At 34.7% G+C, this 27,235-nt stretch overlaps 2 protein-coding genes across 2 annotated transcripts in view; one reads left to right on the top strand and one right to left on the bottom strand.

The window, feature by feature from the left end:
* The window catches only part of cdc73 (cell division cycle 73, Paf1/RNA polymerase II complex component, homolog (S. cerevisiae)), a 333,940-nt gene that overhangs the window by 149,910 nt on the left and 156,795 nt on the right, over positions 1 to 27,235 (bottom strand). The window lies entirely within an intron of this gene.
* Positions 7 to 8,573, top strand: LOC114658910 (beta-1,3-galactosyltransferase 2-like). Its single transcript, XM_028811024.2, has 2 exons — positions 7 to 645; positions 6,195 to 8,573. Exon 2 carries the CDS (start codon positions 6,500 to 6,502, stop codon positions 7,784 to 7,786), a length of 1,287 nt encoding a protein of 428 aa, XP_028666857.1. The 5' UTR covers positions 7 to 645; positions 6,195 to 6,499; the 3' UTR covers positions 7,787 to 8,573.

Raw genomic sequence — 27,235 nt, 5'->3', positions numbered from 1 at the left:
AAATTCACTCTCTCAGCAAGACACAGACAGTCAAAGCTTCTGCATTTAAACAGCTGCCTCCCCGAAGCAGCAGAGGCAGTGTGCATTCCATTTCACGGACCAAACATGTTAACAGAAAGCTCGCTTTAAAATCGACATGTTTTTCTCTTTCTTACTGCAAAACCCTGCCTAGCAACATGAAGGAGGGGGATGTAAGCCTGTATTCCTCTGTGCAATTTCACCAGACGGGAGCATTCTTTTGCTGTTTGTCCGAGACTGCAGTTGAGGATTAGATCACAGAAATGGATACTGAAATGGACTAAAAATAGCTACTGTTGGAAAACGAGACAAAAGAAATGTCCACCAAATAGAAATGCAACAAAAATGAACTGCCTTTAGAAGCCTGAAAAAAGCACAACGAAAAAAAAAATTAAATGAACTAATCAGATGAATAAAGCAAGCAAGATATCTCAAAGGAAGGAAGGAACATTGGAAATGGCATACAGCCCACACCACTATGTGAAGAAATGAGTGCAGGATGTTTACAAAACTGGAAAGAGGCAACATTATTCATTTTTTGGGGGGGCTAGACTGATGTCTTCACAAGACTGTGCCTATAGAAGGTACCAACCTCAATCTGCTTATGCAGATTTTCACTGGAAAGAGGTATGTCTTGAAATCATAATTTTGTCTGTATTTTTAACCATATCTTGCCTAATACAAGAGAACCTTTGTCCATTTGTAGACCTTAAGAGTGCATCATCTAATTCAGGGCACTGAGGCAGAAACATTCAATAGATTTGGTTCATTCGTCTCACACACCCCACCCCCCATGTGCTAAAGCAGATTAAAAACAAGCTTCTGCAATACAGCAAGAAATTTAAAATTCATCTACAATAATGCAACTCACACCGGTTTCAAAAACAGTCTATTAAAAGTGACATAATGAACCATCTGTTTTACCAGAGAACATTATTCCCTTCAAGTTCCTTTCTCCTAGGCTATCTCAAGGCATACAGGTACACTTGTTTTTCATGTTTGCTTTGCTGCCTGTTTGAACAATTCCTTGACAATATTCTTTTCAGTAATTAAAGGACACTGAAGAGGAGATTGTGAAAAATAAACTAATTTTCAATCCAAGCTGTACTCCAGGAAAAAAATGCATGTAAACTGAAGCTAATACAAACTAGAATCATAATATCTTGATATCTTATTCTAAAAACACAACGCATTAAAAGGGATCAAATATATTTCTCCACTTTTAATCTGTCAACATTTAGTGCCCAGTGTAAACTTACAAATGTTATTTCTCCCCAATCTTTTTTTTGTTTTTGTTTTTTTAACTTACATATACTAGGCAGGGTAACAGAAGTAAACATCACATGTGTACATTTTATACAAGACTGCATCCATACAAACACACAGAGTGAATTTAGTTTTTTGTATACTTAATGTACATTTGTAAGGACACATGTAAATATATATTGAAGTCTAAAAGATAAACCTAGCCAAAACGGAAACACAAGCCTGATACCAGATTCTGACAAAAGGGCAAAATGTACATACAAGAAACTTACATATGAGATACATTTATTTTTACATATAGTTATGATGAGAGCCTACTAGTGTGTGTGTGTGTGTGTGTGTGTGTGTGTGTGTGTGTGTGTGAGAGTGTGAGAGAGAGAGAGAGAGAGAGAGAGAGAGAGAGAGAGAGAGAGAGAGAGAGAGAGAGAGAGAGACAGACAGACAGACAAACACACACTTACATACACAGATTAAGAAAATGATCAATTACTTTATAACTGTGTTCCTCCAAAGGGTAAAAAGAAATGAATGCCTTTGGCAGTTTTCAAAATTATGAAGAAAAAAATTATTGGGAGGGAAAAATGACTTCAAAAAGTGACTAATAAGGAAATGATAACTTATGGATAGTTCAAATGATATGGAAATGCATCCATGCAAAATGCGGAAACTGGATCAACAACAATCGATCTCACACACAAATTACTTTGTACTTAAAATGCCAGTTAGTTTTTGTTTCACACTATTTCTTTTTACATTTACTAAACAAAATGCATGTAAATGACAAAAGCAACTGACTAACTTTCTGTAACAAGTCCACTTTAACAAAATTGTCAACATGACATGAAAGAAACTGCTGTTAGAATGTAAAACAGAACCAAAATGTCTGCTAAAATTCTTACCAACAGCTACTGTCTACTCATAAAAGGGCTACACATGCCTAATTAAATCACAAAATAATTTAATGTAAAACAGGTAATTAAAATGTTAAACAGAAACAATAATATTCTGGGAAATACAAAACATTTTTTTCAGCTAAAGGAATTCAATAATGTGCTTATCCTTAGAAACAACTTTTAAGATCTCTACTATGTTTCAATGAATTTTAACTGAACTGTATGACTGAGAAGTACTGTGAAACTTCTGTAAACATAAGCTTGCTTTGACGTGTATAACACAAAATAGAACACCAGAAGTACTTGTCCATCATATCTAATTTTAACCTCTATGTAACTAGTACAGCGATTGCAATTTTAATCTCTTAAGCACGTTAAAATCAAAGGGCAAAAAATCACCATTACTATAATACTTTAAATGCACATACAATACAGGAGAAACTGCCTCATGATTACCAAAAAGTGTTGAACCTAAAGAAAGACTTTTAAATACTATCAGCACCACAAACTTAAGGTATTAACGCACGGAGGGCACTCTTTTCTGCAAGATGATCTGTCAGGAGGCTAAGACGAAATGAGGAAAATTTAACGTTTAAGTAGTGCCATTAAATACCAATGCAGCACACATCATTTACCTGATGGGAATTAAGGCAATGATGGTAATGTTGCAAATATTTAACATGTTCTCTTATCCTGCTATGTGTGGTATGCTGCCAAACCACCTTTGTCTTTTTTAACAACTACATCTGTAATAGTGGAAATAAGCTACAAAAATTTTACAATTAATCCCATGTTATTTTCAGGAAGTATTTGGTGGAGGATGCGAGTACCAGAATGTAGCCAATAAACTCGCTTCATTGCTTTACAAACAGCAATGTTTGGTGAGCTATACATAAGCAGCGTATTTTTGTAAAGCTTACAGAAGGCAAATTTTTGTTATTTACAGTTACTTTCACTTTTAATGGTGCTTACTTTTTAACCTAAAGTGACTTAAAAATCATAAATACAAAGTGAAACTGTTTCCACATTTGTACAACTAATATTCTGGAAATTTAAACAATTTCCTCCTCAACACCACACTGTTTAGTCAGCAGTGAGAACTGAACAGACAACCATCGTCTTGTCACGTAAAACTGCATTTGTGATAAAGTTTTACAGCAAATTTTTGAGGTAATGTGACTCTCTTCTTTTTGACTAAGAATGAATGACTTTTTCATAGAACAGATCAATTTAAGTGTTTAAAACTTTATCTTTGATTCAACCTTGCACCAGCTGTATCTGAAAACCATTCTGAAAGAGCTTACCGAGAAAATAGCATAAACATAAATTTATATTCATAACCTACCAATGTTTAAAGGTCTACCAGAAAGCAAAAATCAGAGACAGCAATAAATGCTGCATGATAAAAACAAATAATCTGAATGATATAATATATGCCATCTTTCGAAACACTCCCATAAGAGTTGTTTAAGGCTAATATTACACTACAATATGAAATACTAGAATGCAGTTTATGTATATTTCAATTGGTGATACAGTAAAAATACTTCACTTTACCAAGAGACAATGATTAAACATAAACCAAACAGAAAAATTCAGAATTTTTTATAACTGTAAAGAAAAATAAAACAAATATGTTTTTCATTTTTTGCACCCAAACACAAATGAAACCGGCTCTATAGTATGCTCAAATGTCTCATCTACTTTACAAGCGTGTATTCTTTATTACATTCTTAATGGAGAGGGTGGAGATCCCCTAAGGCCACCATTTATCATTTAGAAAGCAGCCAACATATTAGCTAAACCTTGTACACTGGAGAAAAGCTACAAATAGTTAAAGACTAATTTCAAATGAAGGGGTGAAGCATATGAAAAAAAATTGTCTGAGACACAAACACTGGGAATCTGCCTAGATGAAACAAGGCATCTTTTCATACACAGCACCACGGCTTTAATCTTACTCTAAATATATTCATTGATCTTTACTAATAAGCTGAAATAATTTACTTTTGAAACAAAACATGGAAATAAGGATTTGCCTATTTAATAGCTCATTTGTCTCGCCTGCTCTTTTCACGATCTATGCAAGTTAAAAAAAACCTTTAAAAATAGCAACACATGCTATTATTTAAACAATATAGTTAGGATAAGAGCTGAAAAAGCAGGCTGCAAAAGAAACCATCAATTACTAATCTAATGTAAGGCCTGAAGCAAACAGAAATGCAACAGTTTTGGCTGTGGAGCCATCTACAGGTTTTTATGAGTATATGAAAGCAGAAGGTTAAAAAAAACAGCAAATGAAAAATAAGAAGTAAAGTAAAAGGGGTCTGTGGAGGCACTAAAAGTAGAGGGAGTACATTATATTATGGCATAAATATCTTGGTAGTTCTTATTATACAAATAATTTAACTAGTTTTGATAAAATGTTTGGCTTTGCATAGCTGTATAGGGCAGAATGGAAGCTTCTAATCTTATTACCGGCAAGCTGCCTTGCAGTGGACAAGGAATGGGAGGAAAATAGCTTCAAAAACTAATCAGAACCCCTTATGTGTAACCAGAAAAATAAACAAAGAATGTAACTGAAACTTAAAACAAGAAAACCTAAGATTATAACATTAGAGAAAAGAAAGCTCTGTATGTGTAAGATGAAATTTTTTGATCTGTTATGATTCATTTTCTTTGAATTTTCACTGACAAATTTCAGTTAGCTGTGAATTTTGCTTTGCTACATGTTTGACTCAGTACTGTATTCACAATGCTTTAAGAGAAAAAATATTACTTAACATAATATTCTCAACCTCGTCTGATCAAAGTCCAGGTCAGAGTCATAAGCACTACATTTAAGGCTGGAACCAACCCTGCCCCATAGTCCACTTTAGGATCCATGCATGCTCACACCCAACCTCAGACTTACAAGGGGGAAAAAAAGTCGCCAATCAACACAACTGTTTAGGAATATACGGAGAATCAAAAGAACCTTGAGGAAATCCAAGGAGACACAGGGCAAAAATCCAAATTCAACAAAAACAATGAGCAGGCACAATTATTATTATTATTATTACAACTGTTAGGCAGCAAAGTTTACCACTACAGCAAAAAAGATAGGACACTTAATCATTAACATAATGTTGTAACATTTACTGTCCTGCAACATTAGACCAAATAAAGATATGCTGTACATTTGCTTTAATAGTATGAACAAGGTAAAGAAATGCCACCATAAAAGAGTGTTTGGCGGTTTCAGTGGAACATTCAAAGTAGTTGGTTATTTTTTTTTTACTAAGAGTTGGATTCTTTAAGCACAGGATGTTAAAAATTACCTGACAACTGTTGAACTTTATGTACATCCCAACCCTGAGCAATACTGCTTCCTATACAAAATTTTCATCCATGCTGTAACTAAGAGCCTGAGTGTCTAAACAGAAAGTTAGTATTAGCTCTGCATTCCTGTTCTAACATCATCTGATTCTTTATCATAGCAGTCATCTAATGACAGACTTGATTTTATAAATAGAGAAGCATACATGATTCTAAAGACAAACTTTAGGAAAGCTCAAGAGAAAATTGTTGGTTTTCTTATCTTTTTTTATCTCTAGAGTAAAGAAATCTTTATATATTTATCCCCTTTAGTTTTTGAAGATGTTTCTTAAGTTTATGTAATTTCACAAAACACATTTAATTCTGCAATTATTTTCCAATATGATTAAACTTAAGAATAGAAGATTTATAAATAAAAGCAGCAGATTTTTTTAAATATGTGGAGAGAACTGCAAACAAATAAAAGTGTGGTGTGGTGTCTTCCATTAAAAACTAGAGATACCTAGGGTGAAATATACAATTAGAGCTAAAAGTTAGTTACTTTATTGCACTGTTCTTCCTAGGAACATTTTTTATTATAACTGTACACTGCATAAAACATTCAGAACAATGTATAAAACAAAGATTATTTATTGGAAAATAATTTCTTAAATATCACTTTATTTTAATGTTAAAATCTTGCTTGCTTTTAATTTGTAGGAACATGGAAATGACTATTCATCTATCTTTTCAAAAACATATGGGTTTCCAAGACAACTACAAAGAGAAAGAGTAAAAACATATTAAGAAAGCACCTTTGATTACAGAGTTTGCCGATTCCATTTTGCTCTGGATAACTACTCAGGAGTCTGCACAAGTCTGATATACAGTTTACACTCAGAGCCAATGAAGCCAAAGTGGAAACATCAAAGGATGATCCTGGATAATTCTTAAAGAAATGCAGAACTGTAAGTAAATGTGACAAGCCAAACAAGTTTTCTGCAGAGAATTCAACTATCTGCATCATGCAGTGGAGAAGACGCCACTGCAGCCCAATAAAAATGATGTGGAATGCGAAGCGGTCACTTTTCCGCACACCAATCCTTGGACTTCTTTTCCTGGTTGGTCTCTTTGGCATCCTTCTTCTTTTTAATCACCAAGACTGGCTGCCTGGACGATCAGGCCCAAGAGAAAACCCTGTGACCTACACTGTACGTGGCTTTCGCTCACCAAAAAGTGAAACTAATCAGAGCTCACTACGCAGTATGTGGAAAGATGTTCTCCCTGCAGCAGCAAGGCCGCAATCTGCTCTCAATTCCAGCCATACAGTGTTAACTCAGCAAGGAGTTACCGGTTTAGAGAACACCTTAAGCGCTAACATTACCTTATATAGTGAAAAAGGGACAGGGTGGCACATACACCCCCAGCCTTACCATTACATCATTAATGAACCTGATAAATGCCAGGGCAACAGTCCTTTCTTAATATTATTAATTGCTGCTGAACCTGGGCAAATTGAAGCAAGAAATGCTATCAGACAGACATGGGGAAATGATAGCTTTGCACCAGGAATTCATTTCATAAGACTTTTCCTGCTAGGATTAGGCAAAGAACAAAATGGTCCTTTGCAACAATCTATTCTGGAAGAGAGTAGACGTTTCCATGACATTATTCAGCAGGGATACTTGGATACCTACTATAATTTGACTATCAAAACATTAATGGGAATGAACTGGGTGGCTACACATTGTCCTTCTGTAAGGTATGTCATGAAGACAGACAGCGATATGTTTGTTAACACAGAGTACCTGGTTCAGAAATTGCTGCGGCCTGATTTACCACCCAAGCATAACTATTTCACTGGTTATTTAATGAGGGGATATGCCCCAAACAGGAATAAAGACAGCAAATGGTACATGCCTCCGGAACTTTACCCCAGTGAGCGCTACCCAGTCTTCTGCTCTGGCACAGGCTATGTCTTTTCAGGGGACCTAGCAGAGAAGATCTATAAAGTTTCTTTAAGCATACGTCGTTTACATCTGGAGGATGTCTATGTGGGTATCTGCTTGGCCAAACTGCGTATTGACCCAGTACCTCCACCAAATGAGTTTGTCTTTAACCACTGGAGGGTGTCATATTCTAGTTGTAAATACAGCCACCTGATTACCTCCCATCAATTCCAGCCAAGTGAACTTATTAAATACTGGAACCATTTACAACAAAACAAGCACAATGCTTGCATCAATGCAGCCAAGGAAAAAGGTGGAAGGTATCGACATAGGAAACTGCACTGGAATAAACATTCCTTCTGAATAATATGTTGGAAAGTGAAACTACGTTGTTAGAAATGAAGCATGTGCAGCAGTAAAGAGTATCTGTTGCAAGACACCAATAATGGTACTGATTGTGATCCTCACGAAAATTATTTTTTTAAGTTTCAGAGAAATGTAATTTACAGGAAATATATTTAAAGATAGGAGGTAACAGAAGGAAAGGCTCTAAATACAGTAGCTTTTTCAAAAATAATTTTTTAAACTACCAATCTTTCACAAGTTTTTTGAAAGGTAAATATTTCAAAATGTTTGGTTTTTAGGATTTTGTTAGAAGTTTTGTGGTTTTCTGATTTAGTCAACATGAGGCATGGAAATCCAAGTCCTGTTCTTTGTGCTCAGTTTATAATTTAATTCTAAGCAGCATTAATCCCACAAGTAGGAATTATGAGTTGTCTTCCTTTGTTAACTGGAGGCAAGCTGCCCAAAATGAATACTGTCAGAACTGTATACATTTTATTGTGAATTTGAAATATACCTTTTAAAAAACATTTTGAAAAATTGAGGTGAAAATTATTCTTGGAAACATATGTTGACTTTCTAAAGAAAATTATAAAATGTTGACCATGTGCAATTCCAAGCATGCACACAAGTAATTTGCTACTTTAGTGCCAATTTAAAAATTAAAAAAAAAAAAAGTTTAACACCACCTTCCCAGAGCTTACTAGCGGACTATGCAAAGTATTATTTGCACTGTTTCTCTATTTCATAATATGAAGGATTAAAAAAAGTGAAATAAAGAGAAAAATACATGTTCAAAAATGACAAATTGTGTAAGACTGACATAAATATGTTGTGTTTTGAATTTAAAGTTGTTTTATGTATGAAGGTTGGTTCTACCAAGAAAGAATATACATGCACTGGAGGATACAACATTCTCTAGGATGAGACTTGCATTGGCATGAATTGTGTAATTACACAAGGGGCACCACATGACACTGAACAAGGACCTGATTGATACAGCTGCATTAAAATCATTTCTGTATTTGTGTCATTCTATAGGCTTTACACTCATGAATATTTTAAATGTATGAAACACTTAATTTTAAGGAGGTACTTTTCAGTGACTTTTGAATGAATGCACTTTTATTATATTACTTAAGCATATACTACAGTACATCCAAAAGTGACTGCTGCAATCAATACAAAAGAAAATTCAACCCTAAACACAACAGCAAACACCAGAGCATCATTAAAAATAGATTTTGTTTTTCAATGTCGTAGTTAAGCACAGGCTCCAAGACACTAGATTAAATGAATTCCAAGAGACTAAAAACGTCCATACCTACTTAAATTCAGTGCTATAATATTTGCTGAGGTTGACTGTTTGAGGTTTTAACAGGTCTGAGAGGCCAGAGCACTCATTTACATGTAGACATGCCAACCTTTATATTTTGCAGTACTGTCCTGATTTTGAAAATACGTTTTAAAAAAGCTTTACACTTAATATCTACTCCAAGTTTAATTAACTATGTCAATTATACATATTAATATTACGTATTTACTGTAAAAGCTTCAGAAACCCAAGTACAATTCCTGCTTGGTTTACTATCTGGGTGGGTTTTCTTTCACACTCCACAGACGAACCTAACAGGCTATCTAAACTGATTCCATATGAATAAATCTGGATGGATATTTTGTGTAGAATATGTGGTCCATTTAGGGTTGCTTTCTACCTTAAAATAAAGTTGAACTGAACAAACCAGGTTCAGAAAAATAAAAGGATAAACTGAGTAAATCATTACTAAAAAAAGTTATGAAATTCTACTGAATTCTATGTGAAATTCTACAAAGTAGCATTTGTTCCAGAGAGTATCAAAGTGTCAACATTCATGATGCTAATCAAAATGCTTTCAATCACTCTCTGGTGGTAGTGCAAACATCGTAAGTTGTGAAAGGTCAGCATACCTGTCAAATATTCACAGCTCCCCTTTTTTAAATCCTTCTTGAAAAATGTATGTATATGTACATACTGACAGCCATCTGTTATAATAAAGGAGTATATACTGAGGCCATGAAATTAGCAAAGGCATAGCCTTTGAGGTCATTATTATTATTCACATCTCTCCATATCTGCATACATTTTCAAACACTCTTAAAACATAGCTGTAATAGCTATTCATTTTTATATTTTGCAGTCTCCTTTTGTATGATCTCATTTTTTTATCTTCTTTACTGTGAGCTTGTTACAGAGAGCTCTTATTGAAAAGTTAGAAAAAGCAACATCACTTAAAAAAAAGTTCCTTTGGCTCCACTGAATAGCATCTGCACTGAAGTAAGCTGGCAGAGAATGCATCTTGACTCAGGATTAATAGCAATGCAAAAAAATGATACTTACATATACACAAGTAAATAAGAACAACTGCTGAAAAGAAGTATAACAGGATGACTTTACAATTTTTGCCTAGTTAGGAATGGCTGCTTTAATACTTTGGTGCTTATCATGGGGACGAACCACATCTTGCCAGATTCAACATATTTTGATCTGATCTGTATTGTTTTGTAGCTATCTTGAAGAAAAGTATTGGAGTAAATGTGCATGTAAAACAATCAGACTTACACAGCATGACTGAGGACCAGATTATAGTTTAAGGTTTCTAATTCAGCAACATTTACAGTGTTAACAATTGCTGTGAATCAAGAACTGCATAACAAATTCCTAAATGCAAGGACAAAATTCAGCCCACTGCTACAGAGACTATTGTGTTTGGCTGACTAATCAAACAAGGGAGTTTAATAGTAAGGAATTTCCTTCCAGCTAAAAGACTGTCTGAAGCTGCCACTGAATTCCATTTAAAGACACATGCCATGAAGTAGTGTGGTGTTGTATTGGTAAACAGTGCCGCCTCATGGCCCCATCTAGCATTGGTTTTTGTCTTACCATGATACTGCTGGGAAGACCCCGTACTCAATGAAACTGAATTGGATTAACTAGGTTTGTAAAGATTTTATGATACATATACAAAGGCAAAGATCGCGTTGTTTTCTTCAGTGACATAATTCTAGTAAGAGTACAGCTTTTGCAATGTCAAATTTAGTTTCTTAAAACATATACCTTCAAAATAAACATTTTGTTATCTCTTCCGGTACAGAAAAACTAAGTGTGTTTCTAAATACTTCCAATTCCTAAAAGAAAAAAAAAAAAACAAAAAAAAAACTATCCCATATGCATACTCCATTAAAGTAAAATTTCAAATAGACCTGGAAAAAATAAGCTTAAATGTTATTTCCAAAATCATGTAGGGCTGCTGGGTCTATTTTCATTTCAGGCCTTGGCCTATGAAACTGTGTTTACAGTGTTTTCTTGAATAACAGTGATGTTTGAGGTAACAGCGCCCTAAAACTGTTAACACTGTGGCAGAAGTGCGTCCCACTGGTTAATGACATTTAATTTTTCAAGCAAACCTATTTTGCGCAAAACACAGAAATTATGCATTGCACAGCACAGTGTGGTACAGGCTTTAATCTTATGCAGTGTTTTTGAAAGCTCTGAATAATACGGTAAGTTACAGTTATAAAGGTTATATAATACTTTCCCAAGTATTCCTTCCACCCTAAAAGAAAAAGAGAAAAGAAAGAAGAATACAACAAAGACATAGCACTAATCTAAAAGATGAAAATAAAGAAGCTTGCAAAAAAAAAAAAAAAAAACCACCGTTCTTCATAAATTATGACTCCAACTAACTTTTTTTTAACTTTTTTTTTTTTTTTACTTTATGGAATACAGCATATGCTCAAAAGTGTTTAAAGATTAATCAAGTTTCTTCAAAATGAGCAAAATTAGACAGAAAACTAGCAAGATAAGAAAAGTTGATATGTCCCATTCAGAGTACCTCCAAAAAGCATATATTTAAACACCATGGCCATGCAATTGCAAATATCCAGTAACAGTGTACCAAAATATATGGTGTGCACCTGACTACAAAGCATGCACCACAAAAAAAAAAAAAAAAAAAGATTTGTACCTATGAGAGAAACCCAAGTATGGATGTCAGCAGCTTTTGTACTTGATGGTGCATCACAAATGCCACAGACACCAAAATATGACATGTACAACTACAATTTCAATTAAGAAAAATATGTTTTCAAACTCTTCAACTATTTAAAAGTTTAACAATGCAGTGCAGCTTGTAATACCATTTGACCAGTCATTACAAATGACACAAAACACATTTTGTTCACACACATCCATGGTCTTTCTCAATTCTACAAATTTCTCAAATTTGTTTTATTTATTTTATATATTATATATATATATATATATATATATATATATATATATATATATATATATATATATATATATATATATGCCAAACAGAAAGAGAAAAATGGCACAATAACCAAAAATATTAAATATATGCTTGTCATGTGTTATTTTCACCAACTAATCTTTAGGGATGGACAATATATTGTTATCTGCAGTTAAATCAACAACTGTTTCAAATATCATTACGATGTGTACTCAATGTAGTAACAAGTGCTGCCAAGTAGCAGCAAAATAAAAAGGGCCAACAAGATATGAGGTTATTTCAAGCATGTAGAGGGCTATGGCAGAGGTGGCACTTTAGCACATTCTACATCCTGAACAAGCAGAAATAAAAAATCAGGAACTGGTCCATCTTCTCTGAAACAGTGTACTTTATTTTTTTTTCCTGCACATTTCCCTGGATATGAGAATGGACCAGTTTTTAGACTGAAAACAGTCTTGTGATTGCAATGTTTACGACTGTCTCAAAAAAGCATGACCTTGTCTTTTGGAAACATCTCTTATGTGTGAAATATGAAATGCTTACATGGGTCATTCCATTGAGGCTTATAACTAGGTGATGTGTTGCAGGAGTTTTTTTTTTTTTTTATCAAATTAAAAAAACAAATTGGCAATTCATTTGTATGGCTGATTGATGGCCAAAAATATATACTTGTTTATTTTGAACCCCTATCCTAAATCCTGCCATCACCATCTTTAGCATTCGGAGAGCTTTGCGAAATGTCAAATATCTCCCGAATCAATAAAGAAATTTAAATATTTCAAAAAAGGTTACTCTCAACATAAATTGAGGATTCTATTTCGCTTACCATATGCTCTAAAACCAGTCATATTCTTTTCTTTATGGCCTTTTAAAAATTGATGACTGATACTGATTTTTACTAAGTTTGTGATTTTTTAAGCAGCACCTAACAGGGACACCACCTTGTTCTTACTGCTGTAGAGACCTATATATAAAATTCAGATTTTTCTGGTGTAGAACCATCTATATGCCAACCTTTTCTTTCAACACACTAACATGAACCCCGAGATGTCATTTTTCTCAAACACATATTAAGAAAATATGTAACCTCCGACATATGGCAGGCTATACTCATGTGCTAACTATACAAGCAGACATAGATATCCAGGCATTTGTGGGATCTCTTGATCAAAAGCAGACAGGGTTTTTTTGTGGTTTAAATGAGATAAGACTGTTTTTGTACAAATAACCCAAACACAATCACTACAATAAACATAACATAGATTATTCACAACACATGGATTCCAGAAGACGTAGGACAATAAAGAAAACCACAAAACAAATTAAAACTGACTTGGCTTCTTTCTTTCCTTCTTTTTTAAATAATACATCAAATTATAATTTGTCAATTCTTGTCTAAAGACTTGTTCAAGGAAACATTACAATTTCAGGACTGATTTTGATCTCCTTCACACCCGGTTTGCAACAGTGTGTCCGAGTCTAATGGAAGGATCAGACTCTCACAAATTTAGTTCTCAAGTTAAACTTGCAAAGAGAAATTTATAAAGATAAACCTTTACCAGGTGCAGGCTATTACTTTTAGCTTAATTAACACTAGCAACCAGAAATACATAAGCCATATTAGTCTCAGAACTAACTGTATAAGCAATGATGCTTAGCTCTTTGTCTGGTTCTGCCAACCTCAACAGATGGAGGCAATGCTTTATATTGTTTTCAGGGCCCAAACAGAGACTTCCACTGACACACATGAATGATTAAAAAAGAAAGAAGAGGAGCACAATCTGTGTTTTTGTCCACAAAATTCTCTCTCTGTTTGGTCACAATTTGAGCTGTATTGTGGTTAATGTCTTTGAGGTTTCACACTGTTATCTGTTATAGCTAGCATAAAATGTGTCAACTTCACACTTAGTGAGCAGTTAACTTGTATCTTCAGTGAGACAATCCCATTGCTTTTACACACAATCTTCCTTGCTCATGTACCTCAGTGTTCTTTAGAGAGCCTGGACTCAATGTGGCATATAAATTCAACTCCACTGCTAAAGTTCAGCACTTAACAATTGGGTTCTTCAGCATTTTTGGTGCAGGCCAAAATTACTGGCACCCTTTCAAAATTGTGGGTAAATCGTTTAATTTCAAGCATATGATGCTCGTTTGAACTCACCTGTGGCAAGAAACAGGTGCTGGCAATATAGCAATCACACCTGAAGCCAGTTAAAATGGAGAAAAGGTGACTCAACCTTTCTGTTGTGTGTCTGAGTGTGCCACACTAAGCATGGAGAACAGAAAGAAGAGCAGAGAATTGTCTGAGGACTTGAGAACAAAAATAGTGGAAAATATCAACAATCTCAAGGCTACAAGTCCATCTCCAGAGAACTTCACATTCCTTTGTCCACTGTGCGCAACATAATCAAGAAGTTCACAACACATGGCACTGTAGCTAATCTCCCTGGATGTGGACGGAAGAGAAAAATTGATAAAAGACTGCAACGAAGGATAGTCCGAATGGTAGATAAACAACCCCAATCAACTTCAAAAACATATTCAAGCTGTTCTGCAGACTCAGGGTGCAACAGTGTCAGCTCGAACTATCCATCGACATCTGAACGAAATGAAACGCTATGGCAGGAGAGCCAGGAGGACCCCACTGCTGACACAAACATAAAAAAGCCAGACTGGAAAAATGTACTTGAGGAAGCCAAAATCCTTCTGGGCGAACATCTTGTGGACAGATGAGACCAAGGTAGAGGTTTTTGGTAAAGCTCATCATTCTACTGTTTACAGAAAATGGAATGAGGCCTACGAAGAAAAGAACACAGTACCTACAGTCAAACATGGTGGAGGTTCTAAGATGTTTTGGAGATGTTTTGCTGCCTCTGGCACTGGATGCCTTGACTGTGTGCAAGGCATCATGAAATCTGAAGACTACCAAAAGATATTGGGGCGCAATGTAGGGCCCAGTGTCAGAAAGCTGGGTCTGCGTCAGAGGTCATGGGTGTTCCAGCAGGACAATGACCCCAAACATACCTCCAAAAGCACTCAGAAATGGTTGAAGACAAAGCGCTGGAGAGTTCTGAAGTGGCCAGCAATGAGTTGTTCTTTTTATTTAATATATTATGTTTCCCTCAGGAATCAAACTGGAAATCACTGCCTTAGACAATGTGGGGCATGCTGGGGAAGAAGAACTAAACCCAGGCTGTGCTAATGCCAAGAGCAGGGATCTTGTGCTAACATTGGTTTATAAAGGAAGGAGTGGATATTTTGGTTGATAGCTACTTATGAGGATATGTCAATAACTACTGCCACTGTCTAATCCTTACTGACTAAGGTGCTACTGTGTTTAGTATTTACAGCATCTAGTATAGAGGTCATTCGACTTTAAATGATATTGCCACATCAAAGAAAGAGTGTTCTAGAGGGTGACATATAAGGGACAGGCAATCCCACAGAGTAACTTAGGTGGGAGTCATTTTATAAGCATACTCTGTCTATAATGTTGATATAATTTATCACAAACATATGAATGTTATACTTAAAATATGTATATAATGAAAGTAGGAAAAACTGAGCTAAATTTAAATTTAGTGAAACTTTCTGCATTGCCCACCCATGAACCAAGTGACAAAATATTTAATGTGATTTTGGAGAAGCCTCTGTTAAACATCAGATGGTTTTAATCTGAATACCCATCTTAATAAATGCTCTTAAAAGTACATATCCCGTGCAACTGTACCTTGATGGAAGTTCTACAAGAAAAGTCTAACATTAAAAGAAGTTTGATATCTTGATTACAGCAAAGTAATGACCTCAACATAATGCCCTTAGGGATTATGAACAACAGCCTAATTTAAACACCTGTTTTTTGTAGCTCTATAATGCATTTTTAGAGTGGCTGATTTCCATTATAAATACAAATGTAGTGTAGGAAATGTGCCACCAACCATAAAGCATTTTTAATACTCAAGAAATAGGTTAACATTTATTTAAAAAAAAGAAGAAGCATATTTTGTGTTCATTAATATAATGGTAAATCCTATTAATTTTAAAATTAAATTCAAAACTAAAGATTAAGTTAGTTGACTTAGGTACTATGTAACAGCCCAAGACTTCACTTTAGGCAACTGCTGTTAGAAATCTGACTATCCAATATCATCATGAATTTTCTAGTTCTTTCACCTTTAGTTATTTTACCTTGCTTGATTTTTACATTTATCAGGATGTTTTAGATATTCAAAATGTTAAAGAAATGTGGAGTCTAAAGGACATCAAAATTTAAACAGCTATACCACTTTCTGCCTTTGAAGATTTAAAAAAAAAAAACAACAAAACACTACTATTTCTCTAGTAAAGGTAACAACTTTAGAGAGTTATGTGCAGTGTGTATTATTCTCTAATCACCTCTGTTTTAACAAGGACATCAATAGCTATCCTATATTAATCAGCAACTAACAACTGCTAGGACTTGGTCTGTTTGGTGTTTAATCATTGGTTCTGAGAGAAATGTCTGTGTTTTGGACCTAAAGTATTTGAAGAATCTGGTTATGTGTCTTTATGTTCTTATATCTCATTTGAGGGTAGTGAGGTGAAGGGCTCATGATTGGATTGGTGGCAGTTCTCTGTGATGGCCAAAATTCTATGACAGAAGAAGTCTTCATAGAGCTGTTTAATCTATGAGACAAAAGCTAGTGATCCTTTGGACCTGCATCACTGTTCTCTGCAGTGCCCTTTTCTCTCAAGAAAAGGTATTGTCACATCATAGGCGTTTGTGTGGGTGATGATGATCTCAATGATTCTTATGCATTATATTAATATAAAGATACTATATCATAATCATATATGGATGACTAAATAAGTAATATGCATATAATATTGATTCAGGCTCTACACTGTCACTTGTTAAGTAGCCAAGTTCAACCACACTCTTATTTTTCTTTTTTTTCCCCCTCTACTTAACAACATACTAGATTATAAAAGGACTTTTCTGGAGTTTTCTCTCAGGTGGCTTTAGAACATGTGTACTGCAGAAGGAAGTTTCAAGTGATGTTTGCTCAAGGATTGCTTTCCCTGATGACACTGCAGTAACAAGCAAATTTATCACAGTCTCCTAACAGGTCTCATTAATTTAATCCAAATTGCTGTCACTGCTGAAAACTGATGGTTCACACACAAGAATCTCAATTTTACCACAAAAATGGCAGTTGAAATATTTGCTCCCTAATGAGACTGACTAGATTTAAAAAAAAGGATCAAATCATAACCTTCCTACATTTAAAAGCATTCAATTTGCCTCACTGGAAACAAATACAGCAGTACAGTTTTTTCCTTAATTATAATGCAGAGGTATAGTTATTCCATAGTTTTATAATATTCAAAGTTTTACATCACTGCATTTCTTTCATGTTTAAACAATAGAATATGTGCTTTAACAAAAATAATTAAACTAACAAAATGGCTTTTTCACCAAGGACACATAGTATGATTGAAGAAACAGACATTTGTATTCTCCGACTAGTACATTTTTCAGATTAGTATCATACTGATAAAAACACTTACTAAAAAGTATTAATCCTTTCAGACTGAAAGTGCTTGCTTATTTTACTAGCTATTTATCATAAACTGATTTCATATACCAAAATGCATTGTATGTCCTGGAAAAGTAGAGAGTCTAAGTTTCAAAAGAGAAGTCAACTAGCACCCTAAGACACACACCTTGATGTCATTATTAGCCAATCATACTTACTGACCCTTTTTAACTTCACCAGAAGGTGGAATCATCTGTATTTCTAGAACCAGGAAACATGGCATTGCTTCTTTTCTTACACAATTTTTTTTTTTAATTTTTGGGGAAAAAAAAGAAATAAAGAAATCTATTACCAAAGTAGAATGGATGATGGGTGCAAGTTTTATTACATATGTGTGCATGCCAACCTGTTTGTTGCAGTATATTAAAAGGGGGTCTCCACTTTCCAGATAATTTCTATATTATTTACGCATGTTTATGCATTGGCTTTCTTGCTTACATTTTAATTTTGCCATTTGTATACACAGCATACTGTATATCACAAAGCAATAAATAGGGCATTCTGCCTGAAGCCAACTCACTTGTGCAATGTAAGTTAGAAAGATACTAGACATGCATGTTATGTAAAGACATGAATATATTCTATCAATAGGGTTTTATGTCTCACCATTTTAATTATTAAGCTTCAGTTATCTTTATTTTCTCATAGCATTAAGTCTTTTGCCGTCTCCCTGAAATCCCTGTGGTTTAAAAGTGCATGGACTTGAGGGCAGTTATTTTAGGAAGATGCAAAATATGCAAACAGTCTAAAATCTGAAATACGTCTGGTCTCAAGTATGTTGGATTAGGAACAACTCAACCCATAGCACCTTTTGCAACTTTTCAAATAATTTAGTTTTTTCTTATTTTCTTTGTAATTCAAGTTTTACATTTTTAACAGTAAAAATGCAAAAAATGTGTATCTGTTTTTGCTTTTTTCTTTGCACAGTTTTTACAATTCTATATTAGACGATGCTATTCATAACTGACATAAGCTGGAAGATGAATTTATGCTGAAGATGAGGACATTTTGATTATAGTGTGAAATATCCATTTTTCATAGGCAAACATATTCAAGGCATGCTCTGGCAGCCTTCTTAGGCTTAGGTGAGAATGGATTAACAAAAACGTTACACACAGTTAAGGCAATAAGTAACCACTTCAGAAGTCACTGAATAACCTTATCATCATATGTGCAAGTCCAAAGGAGTTACCTGCCTAAGTGCAGAAGACACAGACTTATGCATACTGTATTTTAATTAAACACACTTCAACAAGGTATGCAGAAGGGCTAAAGTTCACTAGTTCATCAAATGTTATTTTAGTGGGTGTCCAGTTATGAGCAGAAAGCTTAAAACTTACTTATTAATCAAACTATTTCAGTGGGTGTCCTGTTGGAGACACATAGCCTAAAACCCACCAATTAGTCAAATTTCATTTCACTAGGTGTATGGTTACATACATAATTTGAACACACTGAATAAAATATTTACTTGCTGCTCAATAAACAAAATTGTTAAAACAAATTTTCCCTCACATAAGCACATACATGAATTTACTACTACCAAAAAACAAAAAAAAAAAAAAGTTCACATTTAAAAATAGAGTTCACAAAATAAAAATAAACATATTCAATTCTTAAAACCGAGTAAATAAAAAGAAGCTTGTTCCCAAACTGTTAGAAACAACATTTGCATTTTTTTCAAAGCATTTTAAGGAAAATGAGTTAAACCTGATCAAAGTATACAATAGATCCACTTAAAGAGCAAGGTAAAAGAAAAAAAAAAAAAAAAAAAGAGAGACACCCAACAAAGAACAAATATATTAAAACATAGTTGCAGTTTACAGTGAGTCTTGCCCAGTAATGTTCTCACTTCAGTAGAGTGTGTGGTTCTTTATTTCAGCCTTCAGCAGGATTGAGTGTCATAAATCCAGTCTCATGCCATTCCCAAGAATATGATGCTTTGCATTATTTTAAGTTATTCTCATAATTTTTTTGTGAGTCTGAAAGCTAAGTAACTCTCAACAGTCTGAAAGTTTTTATTTATTTCTGTTAAATTACAAAGGAACTTGGAAAGTTATAGCATCTTGTAAAATGTGCAAGATTAGAGTTATACTGCACTGCCTGCATGCAACACTGTTTGTAACCTATTTAATATGTGCTGCTGTCCAGCTTAGTGGCAAAATCGTAAGTTTAACTTACTCTTGTTAAACATGCACCACCTGAGCACTATGCAACAGCAAATATAAATAAGCAACACAAACATAAAACTTAAGGTTGCATAAAAACAGAAACACTGCAAAATTATATATATACCTAGAGATCAGGTGCATGTGCAATTTAGTAGAAGAATAGGCAATTCAAGAAATTCTTTTAACACAACTTGTAACACAACACAACTTGGGCACCAGATACAGTATACCAGCATAGGTGTGTTAGTAAAAAGAATTCTGGTGGAATATCCCAAACAGTGTTGCAGGTGTATTGATAATGAGGAACTAACCAAATTATATCCAGTCAACAGCAGGTCGTATGGTAAGAAATAGACAATTGGAAAAAGGGTCAAAAGAGACAAATGAGTTATTCCATGTCAAATCAGCCAATGGCCTATGCACTTCAGACTAAAAAAAATCTGGAAAAACTACCAGGTATACCTATGTTAGTCAGGAGACCTCCTGTAAATTTTTTTAAAATTTTATCTGCCCTAATTTTTTCATCAAACTTCACAAGTCCATAGCTCAACGACTAAACCACACAGCAGACTCAAACTCTGCATGTTTGGCATAGTATGCAACGAAATTAAAACATGTTATCCAGATGACCCTTCATGGTCAAAGCAGTCACTTGAAACTAACCAAAATTTAACTTGAGTTTTTGGTCTAGCTATGTTTAGGCCTCAGAAACACATATTTGTAACCAATGTCAGCCAGGTGTCTGGTGAAGACAGTCAATTGACCAGTGTCCTACTGGAGGCTATGTTGAATGCATGTATAATATTTATATATATCTCTCTATTATAAAAAGAAATTCTGTCCCCTGTCCTGATTGTCTACGATACGTGATTTTATCGGAAGATAATTTAAAGACCCGCGAGACGAAAGAGACCTGCCACGGTGCGTCTCAAGGGAACATAGAACGAGAGTCTTGCAAGACACACCCTATTTACAAGCAATATAAAAAAAAACAAATCAGTAGTATAAAGGCAGTCATGCAGCACACACAGCTCCAGGGCTCTCAGTGCATATAAAGTGTATAAGGTCAATACGGTAGAAATGAATAGGGTAGAAATGAAACATCGACGATTAAACGAAGAAGAAAGAAAAGCGCGAAGAAAAGAGACCCAAAAGCGGTGGAGAGAAAAAAATGCTAAAAAGAAAAACAATAATCTAGGTGCAAATTTAGAAAATAAGGAACGTGATGATCAGCCCGGAACAATTGGAATGGAAAAAAAGCATGTCCAATCGGGCGCGGAGAAAAGAGACTCAAATGCGTTGGACAGAAAAAAGAGCAAAAAAGAATAATTGAGGTGCAAATTCAGAAAATAAGGAAAGTAATTATGAGCCCGGAACAAGTGGAGTTGAAAAAAAAGCACGTCCAATCCGTCTCAGAATTAAAAGACAATGAATAAAAGAAAGTAGAACTTCATAAAGACGTTTACAAACGTTGATGCTAAACACATTCAGAGCAGGTTAGAGACTATGAAACCAGTGAAATTAGAAAGGCTCAAAAAAAAAAAAAAAAAAACAGCGCTATACACATGTGGAGAAAGCTACCCCAACCGAACGTGAGCAGCGTTATACATCCTGCAAGAAAGAATTCAACCATGTCCGTGGCCAGAAATAAAAGACAGGTATTGCTTTTACAACGTCACGCTAGACCAGGCAGTGAGTCATCATTTAAAACAAGTCAACAGACCTCTAAGCTAGCAGTTGTTGGATTGCTTTTGGCAGGCAAGCATCATGTGTTCCCAGCTCTTAAAACAACGACATGCGACAGGCAGAAGAGGCAGCTAGCAAGCAGCAAAAAGACAGCAAATGATCTAAAGGCATATCCTTAGCGTACGTTCAGCCGCAACACCCTTCACAACACGAGCAGTATTATACGTCTGGGAAGAAAGAGATGTAACCTCACGCGAGGCAGGAAATAAAGAAACAAGTATTGTTTTAACAAAGGTTTTTAAAGTAAAAGTGAAAATATTTTCTTGTGAATTGTTACATATGCATTAATCTCTTTAAATTGTAGATTGCCTGCCTAAGGTAAAGTCATCCCAGATGAATGGGGACATGGGAATGAGGGGTCCTTTCATCGGAAGAGAGCTATTTCAGATGTGGAAAATGGGGGAGGCAGCTTGATGAATGAGGTCTCCAGGACTTAAAACAAATCCAAATCATATTATGTGATATCATCTATGTGAAATTCTACTCCGTACTTCTAGAATTTTTATGTTTATACTGTATTGAGGATTTATTCTGATCTATGTATTGTACTGTACGGCTCAGAATTAAATGACAATGAGTAAAATGACAAATTGGAACTTCATAATGACGTTTACAAACGTTGGCGCTAAACACAGAGACTATGAAACCAGTGAAATTAGAAAGGCTCAAAAATAAATAAATAAATAAAAAAAACGGCACTATACACATGTGGAGAAAGTTAAAGGATATGAAAGTAGGAAAATTAGAAAATATAAAAAGAAGAAAGTAAAGATCGCAGTAGCGCAAACAAACAAACTGCCTCATTTAACTATGCACCAGTCTAACTTTGGTTTTGCACAATAATTACTACACTATTGCACCTTAACACTTAATTCTACCTTATTCACATAATTTTACTTATTTATTATGTTCTACTATACTGTTATCTTTCAATCTATGACTTTTTGTTAATCTAACTGATATTCTTCTAACTTTGCACAGTTTTTGATAAGCGGATCAGGATGCATTTCATTGCGTGTTGTCCTATATAACTATGCATGTGACAAATCTTGAGAATTTCAAAAACGGAGTTTACCGCACATGCATTTATTGGTTACTTTGGTCATGTATATAAAGTATATTTATCTGTCTGCTTATTTAAAAAGCTACATTTACCCCAGGAGTCAAAAACGTTCTGTCTAGCCCTTGTACAAAAACCTAGACAAAAGCTGGGGTATCACCTTGGTAACCCCATGTACTTTTGGAACTGTGAGAGGAAAATAGCACAACTTTACAGACAGGAGTCCAATGCAGAACTCTACTTAATATTTTTTTTTTTACAAAGTAAAAAAGTAACTGTTGATGATGTAGATCGTTTTTGTCTGTGCTAAAATTCCAAACAGAGAAACCTGTCCTGACCTCATTAAAAAGATTCAGCTTATTGGGACTCACAAGATTACAAATATATTTTTTACAGAAGTTCTGAAATAAAAGTGAAACTAATGAAATAGCAACAACTCAAAGAAAAAAAAAATCTTAAAAGTGTGTATCCTGAAAACCAAACACGGGGGTTGGCGAGCCAAGCGAGCAGGGGGCAAAGCCCCCTAGTATAAAAAAAAAAAAAAAAAAAAAGTTGGATTGGTGTGGTTTGTGACAAGAGTGAAGTGGAATGAATCAGACATCCTGATGTTTCATGTATCCAAGCTATCCTGCACAGTCTTTCCATTTGCCACCCAGAGACGATATTTGTTGGGAGCCATTACAATGTGTCACTGCACTACTTAGTACACCTACAACAGTCAGTAGGAGGCAGTACCATCTTGATTTCAAAGACAAAGATGCCCTACACTCTGTATTTCAATTTAAACAGAAATGGGTCACATTCCTGCTGCTGCAATACCAAGACGTTAAAATTTCATTGTAAATAGTGTTGTATTTTATAATAAATCAAGCAGCTGTTGCTCATGTGTTGTGCTTAATGGGTCTTTGGTGATTTTTTCCATTAATCCTATACCCAACCCAAGTTAGTGATGTAGTACTTGATTATCATTACTGACAAATGGTGAACTTAACCCATGATTAGAATGAAAAATAAAAATGAAAGATTCACACAAGAAAAGTAACACTTGTTTTTGAGAATGAAGGGACCATGCACAGTAGGATACAGGAAACAAAATTAAAAATGCCTGGACATTCCCACAGTGCATTAAGCTTGTCTGAAAACTAGACCCAAAATGATTTTTTCACATTTGAGAAGTCTGCTGATCAAACCCTGATGCAGTTTCTTACTTGTTTGTAACCTTTTGAAAAGCCCTGTGTAGGTATTTAACATGGAAAAATTTTCAGCAGGCTGTATCAGCCAAAGATGCTAAATATTTTTTTCACATTTTTGAAGGATTGCTGTTACCAAGTTGTGTCATCTGGACCAAACATTTTGATTTTGTTATGTACTATACCTATAAGGGAACCAGTATACAAAATATGAGCCTACTAGGTAGTTTAGTTCTTGAGATGTGGTCTTGTGAAATTAATGAAAAATAAAGTCATGTCAAATTTGACACCCCTCTCAAAATTGACTGCACCTTGGAAAGTATTGATCTTACATCACTCAGGGCGTCTCCTGGAAAACAGGGATACACCCGGTATTTTTGTCAATTTTTTGAGACTGAAGTGCGTAGGATTTCTGGGAAAACCAGTTGATTTGACAATGAAAGACCCAAATACAATTTAAACAATGCAACAGGTTCAGATCATTAACAGTAGAGCACAATAATGTTATTGAAAGAAGTTTATTAGAACTCACAACTTTAAAGTTGTCATGGACAGGTAATGACAGGCTCTAATCACTCATACCAGCAATAAGATTAGAAGGTGAAATTGCAATATTTGAAGAAAAATACTGTAAATTCTAGAGAACTGTAAAAGTTACTTTATTGTAATGAATCCTTACTGATGACACTGGTCAAACAACAAGGATATAAACATTACAGCATACAGAATGTAAGTTGATGATGAATGCAGCATTTTGTTACAGACTAGGACCTCATGAAGAACACAACAATGCCTGAATGTCACAAAACATAAAAATTAAACTGACAATGTGCATGCACTGTACTAATCTGTAAAAGGCCCATGTCAGCAGGATAATACTCTGCGCAACAAGGACTGAAAAATTTGTTTTAAGAACTTGACTAGGCATGTAGCTTAACACAGTAGCCTTCCCAGTTATTAGAACTGAGTCCAACAGAGAACAATGAACAACAAACTACCTTTATTTTATATTAAGACTTTATCATAGCAACCACCCATTCAATTGTGCAAGTATTTATATTTTCACAGGTAGAAGCACAAGAAAATTTAAATGGCTTGCTCAAGACCTCCCTGGGTTGAATTGAACCAGTACCATTCTGGTTTAGAGTTGAGCTTCACTGACTACACCATACTCCCTGTGAGATGAAACTAACCATTTGAAGTAGTATTCAGTGGTCAGGTAAACTGCAGCCAACTATGGAACACTGCAGAGATATCACAATCCAGCATTCCACTCTAGCACTTTCCATACCTTGTTTTATATATACAGTGTATATATATATATACAGTGTATATATATATATATATATATATATATATATATATATATATAAAAACAGAATCGATGTATGTACGTGTCTATGTATGTTTGTTTGTCCGCCACACAAATCTGCACCAGGCGTCTGATCGCCACCAAACTGAGGATGGGGCTCCTTTGTGACCAGGAGGAGGTCATGGAGTATGCTTGGTTGAGAAAAATGTTTGTGGTGAAGCGCAGGGCACCTTTTCACCGACACAACGTTCTGCACACGTCCCCATACTTATCATCCACAAGATGGCCGCACGTTGCAACAGACGTTAACGGCGGCGCCATCTAGCAGCATGTTTGGTCCCTGTGCATTGCTCTTTACCAATGTTCTTTAAATTGCCAACAGATGGCGAAAGTGTCCAAGTATAAGAAGGCCAACTGCTTTCATCAGGTGAAGGGGAAATGCCATATGGATGTAAAACGTGAACGACCCAGTGTGTGTGACTGGCTTTCTGTATTTGTGGTGCTATTTGATCGCTTTCCGACTCACAGTACAATTTCAGTCTTGGTCTTTCTGACTGACTGGTGCTATTTGTTCACTTTCCGATGTATTGTAAATAACGTACATTCATCTTACTGTGGTGCTTATTCCATACGTAATATCATGTAACACATTATAATTGTCCTGCTTTTCGCTAATATACCTATGCCACTGAAAAAAAAATGTAGAATTAGAAAGTCCACTTCCGATGCCAGGAAAAAGCCTATTTCAATGGCGTCTGAAACATTGCGCAAGACGTGAAGATGTTTTCATACCAAGAATTTTGCCGATTCCGAATGATTTACCCTTTGATTTCAAACGGCTACAATTTCATGTTTGTTTGGCTTTTGCTATGTCAATTAATAAGGCTCAAGGGCAATCACTCCAAGTTAAGCACATCAATTTGGAAAATCCATGCTTTTCACACGGACAACTCTACATAGCAAGTTCTACAGTGGGCAATCCTCAGAATTTGTTCATTTTCTCACCACATGGCAAAACAAAAAATATAGTGTATCCAACGGCTCTAGAATGACCACTTATATTACCTATTACAATAAAATGTCAATCAGAAAACTGTTTGTTCTATTTCTATGTTCTGTTTCTTTCATTTAGGAAATTCACCGATATATATATATATATATATATATATATATATATATATATATATATATATATATATATATAATATTATACATAGTGTATCTAATATACTGCCCAATTAGTTTAGATGCTGTTTAAATACAGCTTTAGTATAAATCTCTAACAGGCAAATCAACTACAGCAGTATTAGAGATTAAAAAGCATTTTTATGATGACCATAGATTTATAGATTAGGAGCTATGGTGTTTTGCCCAGGGATACATTTTTATCTAGGCCAGCAAATAAAGATTATCTATTCCTGTTTTTAATACTGATGCTCAACTAGGCTTTGGCAAGTTCTTATAAAATAAATGTTAATATGTTTTTGCTGCAATTTTTATTTTGATTTAGTAAGTATACATTGAATATTTCAAAAACATTACTTATATTAAAAAAATGTGTGCGGCATTAACAGATGTAATTAAGACTGCTCAATGTTGCAGAACAAGTTTGTAGAATGCCAATATTTTAATTTATATTTATACACATATTTTGAAATAGCACTTTTCAAAAAAGGTGATTTCTCCGATGCAGCAACACCTGCACATGCCCCTTTTTTTAGGTTAACCTTAATCATATACATGACCTCAATATAGGAATACATTAAATTAATGATAAAATAAATAGACAGGAATGAGGACATTAATCCTTGCCATATCCAAGTGTCATAATCTTTCTAAATAGTTATCTGCCAGCAAACCAGTTGTTTCCCACAGTGTAGCTACTAAAAGCTTTCAGAGAAAAAACAGATTGGCAGAAGCAGCAGTCAAAAACTAATACAAGATGGATTTTGCTTTGATAACAATGACAGCTAAGAAAGAAATCTAGGTATAAGCCTTAAAAGCATGTCTTTTTATTTTCAGAGTACAAAGTAAGACTTTAGTAAGAGGACATTTCAGGGGTCGACAAATTGTAAACAGATATGGTGGTCTGCTGGGCTTTCTGGTAGCCTGGCTTAATA

Source organism: Erpetoichthys calabaricus, chromosome 10, assembly GCF_900747795.2.
Source record: "Erpetoichthys calabaricus chromosome 10, fErpCal1.3, whole genome shotgun sequence".
NCBI lineage: Eukaryota > Metazoa > Chordata > Cladistia > Polypteriformes > Polypteridae > Erpetoichthys > Erpetoichthys calabaricus.
Note: the sequence above shows the minus strand (reverse complement) of the source record. Positions and strands in the feature narration are given on the sequence as shown.